At 41.0% G+C, this 16,980-nt stretch overlaps 1 protein-coding gene across 1 annotated transcript in view; it reads right to left on the bottom strand.

The window, feature by feature from the left end:
• Positions 1 to 16,980, bottom strand: part of uxs1 (UDP-glucuronate decarboxylase 1) — a 105,780-nt gene that overhangs the window by 18,522 nt on the left and 70,278 nt on the right. Inside the window, exons 10-11 of the mRNA XM_052493167.1 lie at positions 8,595 to 8,714; positions 4,979 to 5,022 (exon numbers count right to left, since the gene is read on the bottom strand). Of these exons, the coding sequence (XP_052349127.1) occupies positions 4,979 to 5,022; positions 8,595 to 8,714 (164 nt within the window). The remainder of the gene's footprint in view (positions 1 to 4,978; positions 5,023 to 8,594; positions 8,715 to 16,980) is intronic.

Below are 16,980 nucleotides of genomic sequence, written 5' to 3'. Positions count from 1 at the left end.
ACCTTGATTTGATACTAAGCACAGATAAATAAATAAAGGTTTCACATATTTTCCAGACCTGAGCGATTTAATGTAGGTGTTTAGTATAGATAGTATAGAATAGATAACAACAATAGAAAGAATAATCTGGTGTCATTGGTAGAGAGCCAGGCGGAGAATGGAATGAAAGTGCACTGTACTGTAAGTACGCAACAATGCTGTGGGCCTGGTGGAACACTGGAATAGAAAAGAAGCCATCCACACTTGATGGGCTATCAGCAAGACATAAGACTTGCCGAGTTTAGGGACTTTAAATGTATTAATGGATGTTTGCGAGGCATGTCACTTCACCCATCTCTTTGCATAGCCCACAACATGCACTATTTTCTAACCCTTTCTGAATAGATCCATAATAAATTACTATGGGAATAAATATCACTGAATTACATAAATATTGGAGTAAAGTAGGCTAATGCAATTGAAGACAACAAATGGCTTCTTACTGAAAAACCCCAAAGTCATCCAATGGTTCTAATAGGATTTGAAGCAATAGCTTACCCGTGTGTGGTCAACTATTTCAGCACCGTTTCGCACTGTTTTGAGACAAGCATGGAAACTGGTCTTGATAAATCAAATCAGATTCTTATTTTCACTGTATCTCCATTTGAGTATAGGTTATCCTACAATTAGGGTGTGGAAATGTTAGGTTTATTTTGCTCTTCACTCGGAGTTGCTTAGTAGCCTAGGCCTACTCCCGACCGGTCTCGTTGTACAGCGCCATTTCCCCCCAAATGGAAACGCTGAGGCCTACATAGGCTACTGTAAAATGCATTTTTGTTTTTCTTGGAATAGAAACACCATAATATTATTCAATTTAATTCAGCTATATTTCTAATTGTATAACCAGCACAACAAATACAATAATCATTTACAAACAAATTATAATCAATCCCATATAGTCGTAACAAAAAAAGTTTTTAAGCCAAAATTAAAAAGTCAAATGCATTCATTATTTCAATCACTTTAGCCGACATGTTGCAGTTTATTCAATGTTTAATTATTCAATTATTCCATTTGTTATTTTGTTTTATAACTAAAATGCTTGACTGTATTTAAAGACATGGATGACTTGTATGCTGTGTGATGCATAAATGAATGAATGATTGATATACTGTATATTGATGTAGGCCTTTCTGACAATAAGTAAGTTAGGCCAAAACAGCTACAGTAAACAGGACTCCTCGGTCTACAGCTCCATGCCATTTCAATAACTTAGCTTCTCAAAGACGTCCTCTGGTGGTCAAACTAGTATTAAATGGCAACAATGGCTGACAGTAAAATACTATGATGTCGTGCCATCCCATACCGCAGCACCCCGCAAGCTGCGCTGCAGTATGACGCAACTTTTAAAGGAAGAACCACTGTACAGTATGTGCATGTTTGCACAAGAGATTGTTGCCGTGCCTGTGAGTGAGTGTGTGGGTGCGCCTGTGCACTCGTGCGTGTCTGCTCGCACATACAGTACCAATAAAACATTTGGACACGTACTCATTCAATGTTTTTTAAAATTATTTTTACTATTTTCTACATTGTAGAATAATAGTCAAAACATCAACACTACGAAATAACACTTATGGAATCATGTGGGGCGGCAGGGTAGCCTAGTGGTTAGAGCGTTGGACTAGTAACCGGAAGGTTGTGAGTTCAAACCCCCCAGCTGACAAGGTACAAATCTGTCGTTCTGCCCCTGAACAGGCAGTTAACCCAGGCAGTTCCCAGGCCATCATTGAAAATAAGAATTTGTTCTTAACTGACTTGCCTGGTTAAATAAAAATAAAAAAATAATTAAAAAAAGTGTAAAACAGAACTAAATATATTACTTCAAAGTAGCCACCCTTTGCCTTGACAGCTTTGCTCACTCTTGGCATTCTCTCAACCACCTGAAAAGCTTTTCCAACCATATTGAAAGAGTTCCCACATATGCTGAGCACTTGTTGGCTGCTTTTCCTTCACTCTGCGGTCCAATTCATCCCAAACTATCTTAATTGGGTTGAGGTTGGGTGATTGTGGAGGCCAGGTCATCTGATGCAGCACTCCTTCACTCTCCTTATTGGTCAAATAGCCCTGATACAACCTGGAGGTGTGTTGGGTCATTGTCCCGTTGAAAAACAAATGATAGTCCCACTAAACGCAAACCACATGGGATGGAGTATTGCTGCAGAATGCTGTGGTAGCCATGCTGGTTAAGTGAGCCTTGAATTCTAAATCAATCACAGACAGTGTCACCAGCAAAGCCCCCCAACACCATCACACCTCTTCCTCCATGCTTTACGGGGGGAAGGCATGCGGAGATCATCTGTTCACCGACTCTGCGTCTCACAGAGACACGGCGGTTGGACCCAAGGATCTAAAATTTGGATTCATCGGACCAAAGGACCGATTTCCACCAGTTTAATGTCTTTTGTTTGTGGCCCAAGCAAGTCTCTTCTTCTTATTGGTGGCCTTTAGTAGTGGTTTCTATGCAGCAATTCAACCATGAAGGCCTGATTCACGCAGTCTCCTCTGAACAGTTGATGTTGAGATAGGTCTGTTACTTGAACTCTGTGAAGCATATTTGGGCTGCAATTTCTGAGGCTGGTAACTCTAATGAACTTATCCTCTTTATCAGAGGTAAATCTGGGTCTTTCTTTCCTGTGGTGGTCCTCATGGGAGCCAGTTTCATCATAGTGCTTGAGGGTTTTTGCGACTGCACTTGAATAAACTTTAAAAGTTCTTGAAATGTTCCGTATTGACTGACTTTCATGTCTTAAAGTAATGGACTGTTATTTCTCTTTATTTATTTGTACTGTTCTTTCCATAATATGGACTTGGTCTTTTACCAAATAGGGCCATCTTCTGTGTACCACCCCTATCTTGTCACAACACAACCTGCATTCCAGGTGACTACCTCATGAAGATGGTTGAGAGAATGCCAAGAGTGTGCAAAGCTGTCATCAAGCTGTCCATCATCATCAATAACACTTTTTTTGGTTAATACATCAGTCCATATGTGTTATTTCATAGTTTTGATGTCTTCACTATTATTCTACAATATAGAAAATAGTAAATATAAAGAAAAACCTTGGAATGAGTAGGTGGGTCCAGACTTTTGACTGGTACTGTATTTGCGTCTCAGCCACTGTAGCATAATTAGCGGTGGTAGGTCCAAGTGGCTTGCTGCATGGAAAGGAATGCAGTGGCCTTTAAAAAGACACTGAAGTTTACCAGGCTGTATGTCACACTAACAACCACTATGGTCCTACTGTGAACAGGCTCAAACTGGTCTGATCACATTATCAACCACTATGCTCCTACTGTGAACAGGCTCAAACTGGTCTGATCACATTATCAACCACTATGGTCCTACTGGGAACAGGCTTAAACTGGTCTGATCACATTATCAACCACTATGGTCCTACTGGGAACAGGCTCAAACTGGTCTGATCACATTATCAACCACTATGGTCCTACTGGGAACAGGCTCAAACTGGTTTGATCACATTATCAACCACTATGGTCCTACTGGGAACAGGCTCAACCTTTTAACATTTCACAGCTACTTAGTGCTCTGCCCGTGTTCTTTCAGAAGAATAAACATGTCACCCAGAGTCTGGGCTTGGTAATGTAACGCGGGTGGGTAGGGAAATGGGACTCTTAAGTCCACCCAAATCCACTGATTCACAGACTATGGAAGTCATTAAGCAAAGTCAGGCTGTCATAGGACCTGGTTGAGAGAGGAGAAAACTTAGAGGAGAGGTTGCATCAAGCTGTTTATACAAGCCTAATTAAAGACATTCACGTTCCAGGTAAACGGTTGCCCCGAAGGATGATAGGAGAGCTTCAAATACCCATCCTCCTTTGATCTCGCTCCTTCTAAATTGCAGAATGTTTGTGTGTGTGTGTGTGTGTGTGTGTGTGTGTGTGTGTGTGTGTCTGTGTGTGTGTGTGTGTGTTCTGTTGTGAGATCAGACTGCACCGTTGATGAAAGCAGGCCTGATTAAATTATTCTCCAAAGATCATTCAAACACACACACACAGACATGCACACACACAGACATGCACACACACAGACATGCACACACACACACACAGACAGACATGCACACAGCAATCGCCAAAACCTTTGAAGACTGAGGATGTGGATGAGGTGGTGTGTGTGTGTACGTGATGAAGAGAGAGAGAGAGAGGGGTGTTAGCATTTTATCCCACCACCTTTGTAATCTAAAGCAAATATTACCTTTCTCTCCCCTAAAAAAAACTTGGTCGGAGTTCCCATGTCCAGCCAGCCGCCTGTCCATTGCCTCCAGATTCCTGCGAGTGTTACAAAGTTGATATATCCAGACCCCTACACCCCTCCAACCGAGCCCAACTATCAGTCTGTGTGAAAAGCAAACACTGCCGCCTTTCAAATGAACAAAGCCATTTCCACCTTTGAAATACTGTTCCTTGAATTCAATTACTAGAAAGAATTAGTGATCTTTGGGAAGATTCCCTCCCTGGTTATCCAACCTTCCCTTCCCTTAGAAGAGAGAACATGCATGCTTAATGGTCTGGGCCTTCAGAGCCCATAGAATATTAACGCTACCACATACCACCACAATGTTCTGCTGAGAGACAGACACCTGCATGCACACCCGCCCATATCTGCACACACACACACAAACACACAAAGTGATGATAACCAAATTGCTCAGGCATGGGTTTTTTCTTCCCCTTTCCACTGAGAGACATCGTGTCTTAAAGAGAGCGCGACATTTAAGCTACCCGGCAGGCCGTCGGTCTTCTGCCCGTATGCACTGAATACAACACCTGAATACACAATTCTAATCCAATCTGTCGGACACATTCACAGAAACAGCATGCAGAGATACACAGACAACACAGACATCAACAAATGGAGAGCAAGATAAAAATGTAAGCTTCTGTGAACAGTGTGTTAGATGTATTCGGACAGGCTTACCTCACATACTGGAAGGCCCTCGTCTGGGATCCACTACCATACACCTATATAAGGTACAAGGTGATATGAAACAATCTTATTCAGAATCAGATTCTTGACATATTCAGAGAAAGACAGGCAGGTGTTACATGACTGATCAGAGAGACAAGTCTGTCTGTCCGTCTGTCTGACTGAGTGAATGAGTGATGGTAATACTACAGCTGGTAGAGTGTGTGAGATTGAGAGGAAACGTATGGGTGAGGAGACAGTGAGAGTGGTAGAGAGTGATGAAGTGAGAGTGACAGAGATAGTGATACAGCGTGTCAGTGACAGAGAGAGAGAGAGATAGTGATTTTGAGTGAGAGTGACAGAGATAGTGCTACAGCATGTCAGTGACAGAGAGAGAGAGATAGTGATTTAGAGTGAGAGTGACAGAGATAGTGATACAGTGTCAGTGACAGAGAGAGATAGTGATTTAGAGTGAGAGTGACAGAGATAGTGATACAGAGTGAGAGTGACAGAGAGAGATAGTGATTTAGAGTGAGAGTGACAGAGAGAGATAGTGATACAGAGTGTCAGTGAGAGAGAGATTTAGAGTGAAAGTGACAGAGAGAGAGATAGTGATTTAGAGTGACAGAAAGATAGTGATACATAGTATCAGTGACAGAGAGAGTGAGAGTGACAGAGAAAGTGTAGTAGTAGTAACAGTGTAGTAGTAGTAACAGTGTAGTAGTAGTAACAGTGTAGTAGTAACAGTGTAGTAGTAGTAACAGTGTAGTAGTAGTAACAGTGGTAGTAGTAACAGTGGTAGTAGTAACAGTGGTAGTAGTAACAGTGGTAGTAGTAACAGTAGCAACAGTGGTAGCAGTGGTAGCAGTAACAGATTGCAAAAGTGTAACATTGGTAGTCATAGTAACAGTGGTAAGAGTGGAAGGAGCAGTAACAGTAGTAACGGTGGCAGTAGTAACAGTAACAGTAGTAGCAGTGGTAGTAGAAACAGCAGTAACAGTAGTAACAGTGGTAGTAGAAACAGCAGTAACAGTTGTAACAGCGGCAGTAGTAACAATGATTGTAGAACAGCGGCAGTAGTAACAGTGGTAGTAGTAACAGTGGTAGTAGTAATTGTGGTAGGAGTAACAGAGGCAGAAGTAACAGTGGTAAAACAGTGGTAGTAGAAACAGTGGTAGTAATGACAGTAGTAACAGTGGTATTAGAAACAGTAGTAACAGTGGTAACATCAGTAACAGTAGTAGTAATGACAGTAGTAACAGTGGTAGTAATGACAGTAGTAACAGTGGTAATAGAAACAGTAGTAAAAGTGGCAGCATTAATAGCTGTAAGAGTGGAAGCAGTAACAGATGGCAACAGTGTAACAGTGGTAGTAATGACAGTAGTAACAGTGGTAATAGAAACAGTAGTAACAGTGGCAGCATTAATAGCTGTAAGAGTGGCAGCAGTAACAGTAGTAACAGTGTAGCAGTGGTAGTAGTAGTAACAGCGGTTACAGTGGTGGTAGTAGTAGTAGTAGTAGTAGTAGTAACAGTGTAGCAGTGGTAGGAATGACAGTAGTAACAGTGGCAGCATTAACAGTTGTAAGAGTGGAAGCAGTAACATATGGCAACAGTGTAACAGTGGTAGTAATGACAGTGGTAACAGTAGTAACAGTGGTAGTAGTAACAGTAGTAACAGTGGTAGTAGTAGTAACAGTAGTAACAGTGGCAGTGGTAATAGAAACAGCGGTAGTAGTAAGTGGTAAAATTAACAGTTGTAGTAATGACAGTAGTAACAGTGGTATTAGAAACAGTAGTAAACGTGTCAGCATTAATAGTTGTAAGAGTGGTAGCAGTAACAGGTGGCAACAGTGTAACAGTGGAAGTAGTAGTAGTAACGTAGTAACAGTTGTAGTAGCAAAAGTAGTAACATTGATAGTAGTAGTAGTAACAGTGCTAGCAGTAACAGTAGTAACAGTGTCTACAGCAGTAACAGTGGTAGTAGAAGTAACAGTGGTAGTAGTAGTAACAGTGGTAGTAGTGGTAGTAGTAACAGTAGTAACAGTGGTAGTAGTAACAGTAGTAACAGTGGTGGTAGTAATAACAGTGGTAGTAGTAACAGTGGTAGTAGTAGTAGTAGTAACAGTGGTAGTAGTAATAACAGTGGTAGTAGTAACAGTAATAACAGTGGTAGTAGTGGGTAACAGTGGTAATAGTAGTAACAGTATTAACAGTGGTAGTAGTAGTAACAGTAGTAACAGTGGTAGTAACAGTAGTAACAGTGGTAGTAACAGTAGTAACAGTGGTAATAGTAATAACAGTGGTAGTAGTAGTAACAGTGGTAGTAGTAGTAACAGTGGTAGTAGTAGTAACAGTGGTAGTAGTAGTAACAGTGGTAGTAGTGGTAGTAGTAGTAGTAGTAGTAGTAGTAACAGTAGTAACAGTGGTAGTAGTAGTAGTAACAGTAGTAACAGTAGTAACAGTGGTGGTAGTAATAACAGTGGTAGTAGTAACAGTGGTAGTAGTAGTAGTAGTAACAGTGGTAGTAGTAACAGTAATAACAGTGGTAGTAGTGGGTAACAGTGGTAATAGTAGTAACAGTATTACCAGTAGTAGTAGTAGTAGTAGTAACAGTGGTAGTAACAGTAGTAACAGTGGCAGTAGTAGTAACAGTGGTAGTAGTAGTAACAGTGGTAGTAGTAACAGTGGTAGTAGTGGTAGTAGTAGTAGTAGTAGTAGTAGTAGTAGTAGTAACAGTAGTAACAGTGTTAGTAGTAGTAGTAGTAACAGTAGTAACAGTGGTGGTAGTAATAACAGTGGTAGTAGTAGTAGTAGTAACAGTGGTAGTAGTAATAACAGGGGTAGTAGTAATAACAGTGGTAGTAGTAACAGTAATAACAGTGGTAGTAGTGGGTAACAGTGGTAATAGTAGTAACAGTATTAACAGTGGTAGTAGTAGTAACAGTGGTAGTAATAACAGTGGTAGTAGTAATAACAGTGGTAGTAGTAATAACAGTGGTAGTAGCAGTAATAACAGTGGTAGTAGTAACAGTAATAACAGTGGTAGTAGTGGGTAACAGTGGTAATAGTAGTAACAGTATTAACAGTGGTAGTAGTAGTAACAGTGGTAGTAGTAATAACAGTGGTAGTAGTAACAGTAATAACAGTGGTAGTAGTGGGTAACAGTGGTAATAGTAGTAACAGTATTAACAGTGGTAGTAGTAACAGTAATAACAGTGGTAGTAGTGGGTAACAGTGGTAATAGTAGTAACAGTGGTAGTAGTAGTAGTAACAGTGGTAGTAGTAGTGATAACAGTGGTAGTAGTAACAGTAATAACAGTGGTAGTAGTAACAGTAATAACAGTGGTAATAGTAACAGTAATAACAGTGGTAGTAGTGGGTAACAGTGGTAATAGTAGTAACAGTGGTAGTAGTAGTAGTAACAGTGGTAGTAGTAGTGATAACAGTGGTAGTAGTAACAGTAATAACAGTGGTAGTAGTAACAGTAATAACAGTGGTAATAGTAGTAACAGTATTAACAGTGGTAGTAGTAATAACAGTGGTAGTAGTAGTAACAGCGGAAGTAGTAACAGTGGTAGTAGTGACAGTAGTAACCATAGTAAGAGTGGTAATTATAGTGGACGTACGGTGAGGGGCTCTCCCTGTAGAGCCTGCAGTATGAAGTTGCTGACCACACGGCCGTCGTTCATGTGCATCCGGGACCCAAAGGTGTTAAAGATGCGTGCCACCCTCACCTCCACTCCTTCCTGTGAGCACAGGAAGAGGAAATAGAGGGGTGAGTAGAAAAGTATGCAAAACAAAGAAGGGGGTTATGGTTTGTGTCAACGACCTACCCTAACGCAATGATGAAACAACCTCATAGGTCAGGGACATTACGCAATTCATGAGTTATGAGCATGTAATTAGCATTTAGTGTTTTCTAATACAAGGTGAAGAGGGAACCATAAAGTAAACAAACATAACCAAAAAAAGGCAGATTTGAGTTGCTCTTTGCTCTATGATTTGCAGGCTTCAGACTAGTTTCACGGACAAATACATCTTTGGGGGCTTAAAATCACCAGGCACAATATTGGTACCCTTTCGAAACCTGTACGCAGAACATCAAAGATGAATAAACACAATCCAATCATTATATTAAGAAAACAACAAGCCATCTGTTGCGCTAGTTTTGCTCAATTCTACTCGAAAAGCTGATTCTAACACGCTTGCGTCATTTGGTAAAGTTTTTAAAGTCAATAGAAAAAATGTGTCTTTGCAGGATCTCTTCTTTTCTAGTATCGGTCTGTTTCTCCATCTAACGCCAAGTGTTTTGTTGTGATCTGTACACCAGATTAATGTATGTAAGCAGAAGCAGAGAACATTATATTCTGGGGAGGTGCTGTGTGTGGAGGGATTAGCAACATTTACACATAAAGCCCTATCGACTGGGCAAGCTTTATCGCTGGTACACATACACAGCTCCTTGGTCCACCAGCTGACAAACAAACAAAACGATTACAAAAATCTCACACAAACAAAAATACACACAAGAATTGTCAGTTCTGTGTGCTGGATGATTTTTCAGACAGGTTTGGAAGTGCGTGCCTTTGCCCCAGCACACTAGTGTTGGGGAGGAACAAAACTCAGTAGCTCTTCAGGACCGACACTGGACACCCGCCGGCCTACGATCTCATACTGTCCCTGCATGTATTATCCTGACCTAACCTGATGGATAGACTTGCACCTAAGTGATAACCAATCAATCACACAACTCAGGTCACACTCAGAATTAGTACATATTGATCTGATCGTTTTTAAAAACTCTGTTTGGCCCATCCTAAGCATGGTCTGGAACAACTAGGGCAGTGTATGAAATGGCACCCTATTCCTTATATAAGGCGCATTACTTTTGACCAGAGCCCTATCTGGGATGTCAACGGAGGTCCTCTGTTCTCATTAACCAGGTGTTTTTACTCCAGCGTATCCATGATATTTACCTTCTGTTTGAACTCCATGACAGTAGCCAGGTGTTTAGTCTCCAGCGTATCCATGACAATAGCCAGGTGTTTGGCCTCTAGCGTATCCACGACATTAGCCAGGTGTTTGGCCTCCAGCAAATCCATGACATTAGCCAGGTGTTTGGCCTCTAGCGTATCCACGACATTAGCCAGGTGTTTGGCCTCTAGCGTATCCACGACATTAGCCAGGTGTTTGGCCTCCAGCAAATCCATGACATTAGCCAGGTGTTTGGCCTCTAGCGTATCCATGACAATAGCCAGGTGTTTGGCCTCTAGCGTATCCATGACAATAGCCAGGTGTTTGGCCTCTAGCGTATCCATGACAATAGCCAGGTGTTTGGTCTCTAGCGTTTCCATGACATTAACCAGGTATTTGGTCTCCAGCGAATCCATGACATTAACCAGGGCAGATTTCTAAAAAGCATTGTAAGTCTAAGTTCATCAGTAAACATAGAATGAAGAGGTTTATCTGTCTCTCTGTGACTGACGAAAAAGTTGGTTGATTAAAAATAGTTTAATGTTCTAAACAAATAAAACCGAGGTAACCAAATGATATGATAGCTAGATTAGGCTACATATTGACATCACGTTCATATATGTGCAATCGATAGACCTACCTAGTTTTAAGCTATCACGCTACACTGGAGCCGGTTCAATATATCGCTTAGACCAGTAGGCTACTATTATCTAAAAGCTCCCACATTTCACTGTGGCTCAACCAATAACCTACAGGTCAACACATTAGGTCTATGGCAAAGTCAATTAACTTGTAGCCTAGGCCTAAACTAGGCTACTTCATGTTCAATTATTTCATTTTATAATATTTGTAGGTCTGCTTATTTCATGGCTGCCATTAGGCTACAATCAATATTTATTTTTTCAATTACGAAGGATTTTGTAATTTTATTTTTAGGTCACATTCATATATTATAAATAACGAAAAAGAGCGACTGACTTTGGCTTTATTATTTCTTCCTCACAGTTTACACAAACTGAAGACATTTACATAATTGACACAATCAAACATGGCATACAAAATAGCACGAAAAAACACTTCGAATAGATAACACTATTGGAAAAGAACCTCAGCAAAAAAAGAAATAGCCCCTTTTCAGGGCCCTGTCTTTCAAAGATAATTCGTAAAAATCCAAGTAACTTCACAGATCTTCATTGCAAAGGATTTAAACACCATTTCCCATGCCTGTTCAATGTTAAGACACTAACAGCTTACAGACGGTAGGCAATTAAGGTCACAGTTATGAAAACTTAGGACACTAAAGAGGTCTTTCTACTGACTCTGAAACACACGAAAAGAAAGATGCCCATGGTCCCTGCTCATCTGCGTGAACATGCCTCAGGCATGCTGCAAGGAGGCATGAGGACTGCAGATGTGGCCAGGAGAATAAATTGAAATGTTCGTACTGTGAGATGCCTAAGACAGCGCTACAGGGAGACAGGACGGACAGCTGATCGTCCTCACAGTGGCAAACCACGTGTAACAACACCTGCACAGGATCGGTACATCCGAACATCACAAATGCAGGACAGGCACGGAATGGCAACAACAATTGCGCAAGTTACACCAGGAACTCACAATCCCTCCATCAGTGCTCAGACTGTCCGCAATAGGCTGAGAGAGGCTGGACTGAGGGCTTGAAGGCCTGTTGTAAGTAGAGGTCGACCGATTAATTGGAATGGCCAATTAATTAGGGCCGATTTCAAGTTCATACATTTTTCGGAAATTCTGAAATTTTCGGAAATCGGTAATTTTGGACGCCGATTTTGCAGATTGTTCATCACCTTCTTATTTTCAATGAAGGCCTAGGAACGGTGGGTTAACTGCCTTGTTCAGGGGCAGAACGACAGATGTTTACCTTGTCAGCTCAGGGATTCAATCTTGCAACCTTACGGTTAACTAGTCCAACACTCTAACCACCTGCCTCACGAGGAGCCCGCCTGTTATGCGAATGCAGTAAGAAGCCAAGGTAAGTTGCTAGCTAGCATTAAACTTAATCAATCACAATCACTAGTTATAACTACACATGGTTGAGGATATTACTAGTTTATCTAGCGTGTCCTGCGTTGCATATAATTGATGCAGTGCGCATTCGCGAAAAAGGAATGTGTACCTAACCATAACCATCAATGCCTTTCTTAATAAAATCAATACACAGAAGTATATATTTTTAACCTGAATATTTAGCTCAAATAAATCCAGGTTAGCAGGCAATATTAACCAGGTGAACTTGTGTCACTTCTCACTTCTCTTGTGTTCATTGCACGCAGAGTCAGGGTATATGCAACAGTTTGGGCCGCCTGGCTCATTGCGAACTAATTTTCCGGAATTTTACGCAATTATAACATAACATTGAAGGTTGTGCAATGTAACATAAATATTTATTTTCCACCCGTTAGAACAAATACGGAACGGTTCCGTATTTCACTGAAAGAATAAACGTCTTGTTTTTGAGATGCTAGTTTCCGGATTCGACCATATTAATGACCTAAGGCTCGTATTTCTGTGTGTTATCATGTTATAACTAAGTCTATGATTTGATAGAGCAGTCTGACTGAGCGATGGTAGGCAGCAGCAGGCTCATTAAGCATTCATTCAAACAACACTTTCGTGCATTTTGCCAGCAGCTCTGCTGTTTATGACTTCAAGACTATCAACACCCGAGATTAGGCTAGTGTAACGATGTGATGTGAAATGGCTAGCTGTGCGCTAATAGCGTTTCAAACATCACTCGCTCTGAGACTTGGAGTAGTTGTTCCCCTTGCTCTGCATGGGTAACGCTGCTTCGAGGGTGTCTGTTGTCGTTGTGTTCCTGGTTCGAGCCCAGTTAGGAGCGAGGAGAGGGACGGAAGCTATACTGTTACACTGGCAATACTAAAGTGCCTATAAGAACATCCAATAGTCAAAGGTATATGAAATACAAAATGGTACAGAGAGAAATAGTCCTATAATTCCTATAATAACTACAACCTAAAACTTCTTACCTGGGAATATTGGAGACTCATGTTAAAAGGAACCACCAGCTTTCATATGATCTCATGTTCTGAGCAAGGAACTTAAACGTTAGATTTCTTACATGGCACATATTGCACTTTAACTTTCTTCTCCAACACTTTTTTTTTGCATTATTTAAACCAAATTGAACATGTTTCATTATTTATGAGGCTAAATTGATTTTATTGATGTATTATATTGAATTCAAATAAATGTTCATTCAGTATTGTTGTAATTGTCATTATTACAAATACATAAAAAGAAATTAAAAAATAGGCCGATTAATCGATTTCAACTTTTTTTGGTCCTCCAATAATCGGTACTGGTATCGGCGTTGAAAAATCATAATCAGGCGACCTAGAGTTGTAAGGCAGGTCTTCACAAGACATCACCGGCAACAATGTCACCCATGGGCACAAACCCACCGTCGCTGGACCAGACAGGAATGGCAAAAAGTGTCACGGTTTTGTCTCACCAGGGGTGATGGTCGGATTTGCGTTTATAATCAAAGGAATGAGCGTTACACCGAGGCCTGTACTCTGGAGCGGGATCAATTTGGAGGTGGAGGGTCCGTCATGGTCTGGGGCGGTGTGTCACAGCATCATCGGACTGAGCTTGTCGTCATTGATGGCAATCTCAACGCTGTGCGTTACAGGGAAAACCTCCTCCCTCATGTGGTACACTTCCTGCAGGCTCATCCTGACATGACCCTCCAGCATGACAATGCCACCAGCCATACTGCTCATTCTGTGCGTGATTTCATGCAAGACAGGAATGTCAGTGTTCTGCCATGGCCAGCGAAAAAGCCCGGATCTCAATTCCATTGAGCACATCTGGGACCTGTTGAATCGGAGGGTGGACGCTAGGGCAATCCCACCTAAAAATGTCCGGGAACTTGCAGGTGCCTTGGTGCAAGAACTGGCAAATCTGGTGCAGCCCATAAGGAGGAGATGCACTGCAGTACTTAATGCAGCTGGTGGCCACACCAGATACGGACTGTTACTTTTGACACCCCCTTTGTTCAGGAACACATTATTCCCATGTCTGTGGAACTTGTTCAGTTTATGTCACAAATGTTGAATCTTATGTTCATACAAATATTTACATGTTAAGTGTGCTGAAATAAACGCAGTTAACAGTGAGCGGAAGCTTCTTCTTTTGCTGAGTTTATAACACAAACACTTAAATAAATAATTAGGCTACAGAACATTTCTCTTGATGGGAAAATTGTATTGTGTAATTTTAATTTTAGTTTTTTAAAGATAACTGAATACATTGAACCTTTTACACTCGTGGGAATCGGCCTGTAGAGATGGGGCTATATTGAAAAGGTTCTTACTGAAGAAATATGGAGAGCATATGCATAACCATGGTAGAAATGAAAAGGGAACAGTTTGGAGATTATGGGACATTTTCTAGACTAAAAGGTGAGGACACAACAGTTCACCTGACAAGACTGAATCCAAACATTACATTTCTGTGCATTTTCTGACATTTCTGTGTGTTATCATGTTATAACTAAGTCTATTATTTGATAGAGCAGTCTGACTGAGCGATGGTAGGCAGCAGCAGGCTCATAAGCATTCATTCAAACAACACTTTCGTGCATTTTGCCAGCAGCTCTGCTGTTTATGACTTCAAGACTATCAACTCCCGAGATTAGGCTAGTGTAACGATGTGATGTGAAATGGCTAGCTGTGCGCTAATAGCGTTTCAAACATCACTCGCTCTGAGACTTGGAGTAGTTGTTCCCCTTGCTCTGCATGGGTAACGCTGCTTCGAGGGTGTCTGTTGTCGTTGTGAATCCAAACATTACATTTCTGTGCATTTTACATTTACTGCACTTTTCACTACACTTAAGATACGAACATGATAAAAAAAATAATTGGAAAATGTGGGTTAGGTGCAACAAAAGACAAAAAAAAGAAAACCATTTTGTTGTCTTTTGTGTCTTTTGTTGCACCTAACCCACATTTTCCAAGAATTTTCTTATCATGTTCGGGTTATTTTCAGATTTAGTCATCATCAAGTGTAGTGAAAAGTACAGTAAATGATTCAGTCTTGTCAGAGAGGTCAAACTGGTTTCTCCAAGTAGCCACACCCATCTCCAAAGTGCACAGTTCCTAAGTAATCTGAATGCACTTTTATGATTCAAAGAGTCTTCAACTATAAGGTACTATAATTTTTTTGTTTTTTTTAGCTCTCCTAGCTGTGTCGTTGAGGAACTAGAACAAGCACACCTGTTGTCGTTTTGTTTGGAACACAGCCCTGCATTACCGTCATCACACAATTACTGATATTGTTTGCGCAAGCTACAAACAATGCATTATAAATCGCAATCTGGGTCACAATTCGAAAGCTTGTTTTATTGCCAACATGACTAGTTAAATAATAAAATGAGGCCTTCCGAGTGGCACAGCGGTCTAAGGCACTGCATCGCAGTGTTGCAGCGTCACTACAGCACAGGGGTTCGATCCCAGGCTGTGTCACAACCGTCTGTGACCAGGAGTCCCATAGGGCGGTGCACAATTGGCCCATACATCAAGTCCTCTTAATTTACAACATTTCCCTCACTCAGGCAACAAAAAATTTGTAAAAGTTGCCCAGAGGGATGTGGGCAACTTCTTGTCACATGCGGTTCTAAAGTTCAGAGCAGCGGTCAGTCAAAACCAGGCTGTATCACATCCGGCCCTGATTGGGCGGTACACAATTGGCCCAGTGTCGTCTGGGTTTGGCCGTTATTGTAAATAATAATTTGTTCTTAACTGACTTGCCTACTTGCCTTGTTATTTAAAAAGGTGAAATAAAAAAGAAATACAAAAACATACAGTGCAGAGCTTGATCTCTGACATCATGTACTGTACAGCATGTTACTGCACAGCCACTGTAATTAAGGCACTTATCAAAGACAAAATCTGCCATTTTCAACCCATATACTGGAAGACAGGGGCTGTGAGTGGAAAGGGCTACCCAGGTATTTGGCCTCCAGCGAATCGATGACCTTAACCAGGTGATTGGCCTCAAAAGCTTGTATGGAAATATCTTCTGGATAGTACAGACTAGATGGGAAGAATAGAAGGAAGGAACTAAAGCTGTGCACTTAACGTATTCTATATGGAAAGCAGATAACTCCTCATCCAAGAGGGGGATCTAGCTGTCCTATAGAGAAAATAAACCAGAGATCCACACACACTCATCACCACCTCACACACACACTTTATATAAACCATTCAAATAAAAGCAGACAACACACACAACCAAAAACCCACATATAATTGATTATCTGTAGCCTAGCTGGTTACATCACCATCATAACAAGAATAGTCACCCCTCTTCATCTCCAAAGTTACGACACCTACGAGTTCTATTTTTAGTGTCAAAACATGAATAAAAACATGAAGACCTTATATAACAGACTACCTTGAAAATGTAGGGCATGCTAAAAGGCTGGTAATATACAGTGCCTTGCGAAAGTATTCGGCCCCCTTGAACTTTGCGACCTTTTGCCACATTTCAGGCTTCAAACATAAAGATATAAAACTGTATTTTTTGTGAAGAATCAACAACAAGTGGGACACAATCATGAAGTGGAACGACATTTATTGGATATTTCAAACTTTTTTAACAAATCAAAAACTGAAAAATTGGGCGTGCAAAATTATTCAGCCCCTTTACTTTCAGTGCAGCAAACTCTCTCCAGAAGTTCAGTGAGGATCTCTGAATGATCCAATGTTGACCTAAATGACTAATGATGATAAATACAATCCACCTGTGTGTAATCAAGTCTCCGTATAAATGCACCTGCACTGTGATAGTCTCAGAGGTCCGTTAAAAGCGCAGAGAGCATCATGAAGAACAAGGAACACACCAGGCAGGTCCGAGATACTGTTGTGAAGAAGTTTAAAGCTTTAAACATCCCAAGGAGCACTGTGCAAGCGATAATATTGAAATGGAAGGGGTATCAGACCACTGCAAATCTACCAAGACCTGGCCATCCCTCTAAAC

This window comes from Oncorhynchus keta, chromosome 34 (assembly GCF_023373465.1).
Source record: "Oncorhynchus keta strain PuntledgeMale-10-30-2019 chromosome 34, Oket_V2, whole genome shotgun sequence".
Taxonomy (NCBI): Eukaryota; Metazoa; Chordata; class Actinopteri; order Salmoniformes; family Salmonidae; genus Oncorhynchus; species Oncorhynchus keta.
This window is presented reverse-complemented; position numbering and strand designations above follow the sequence as displayed.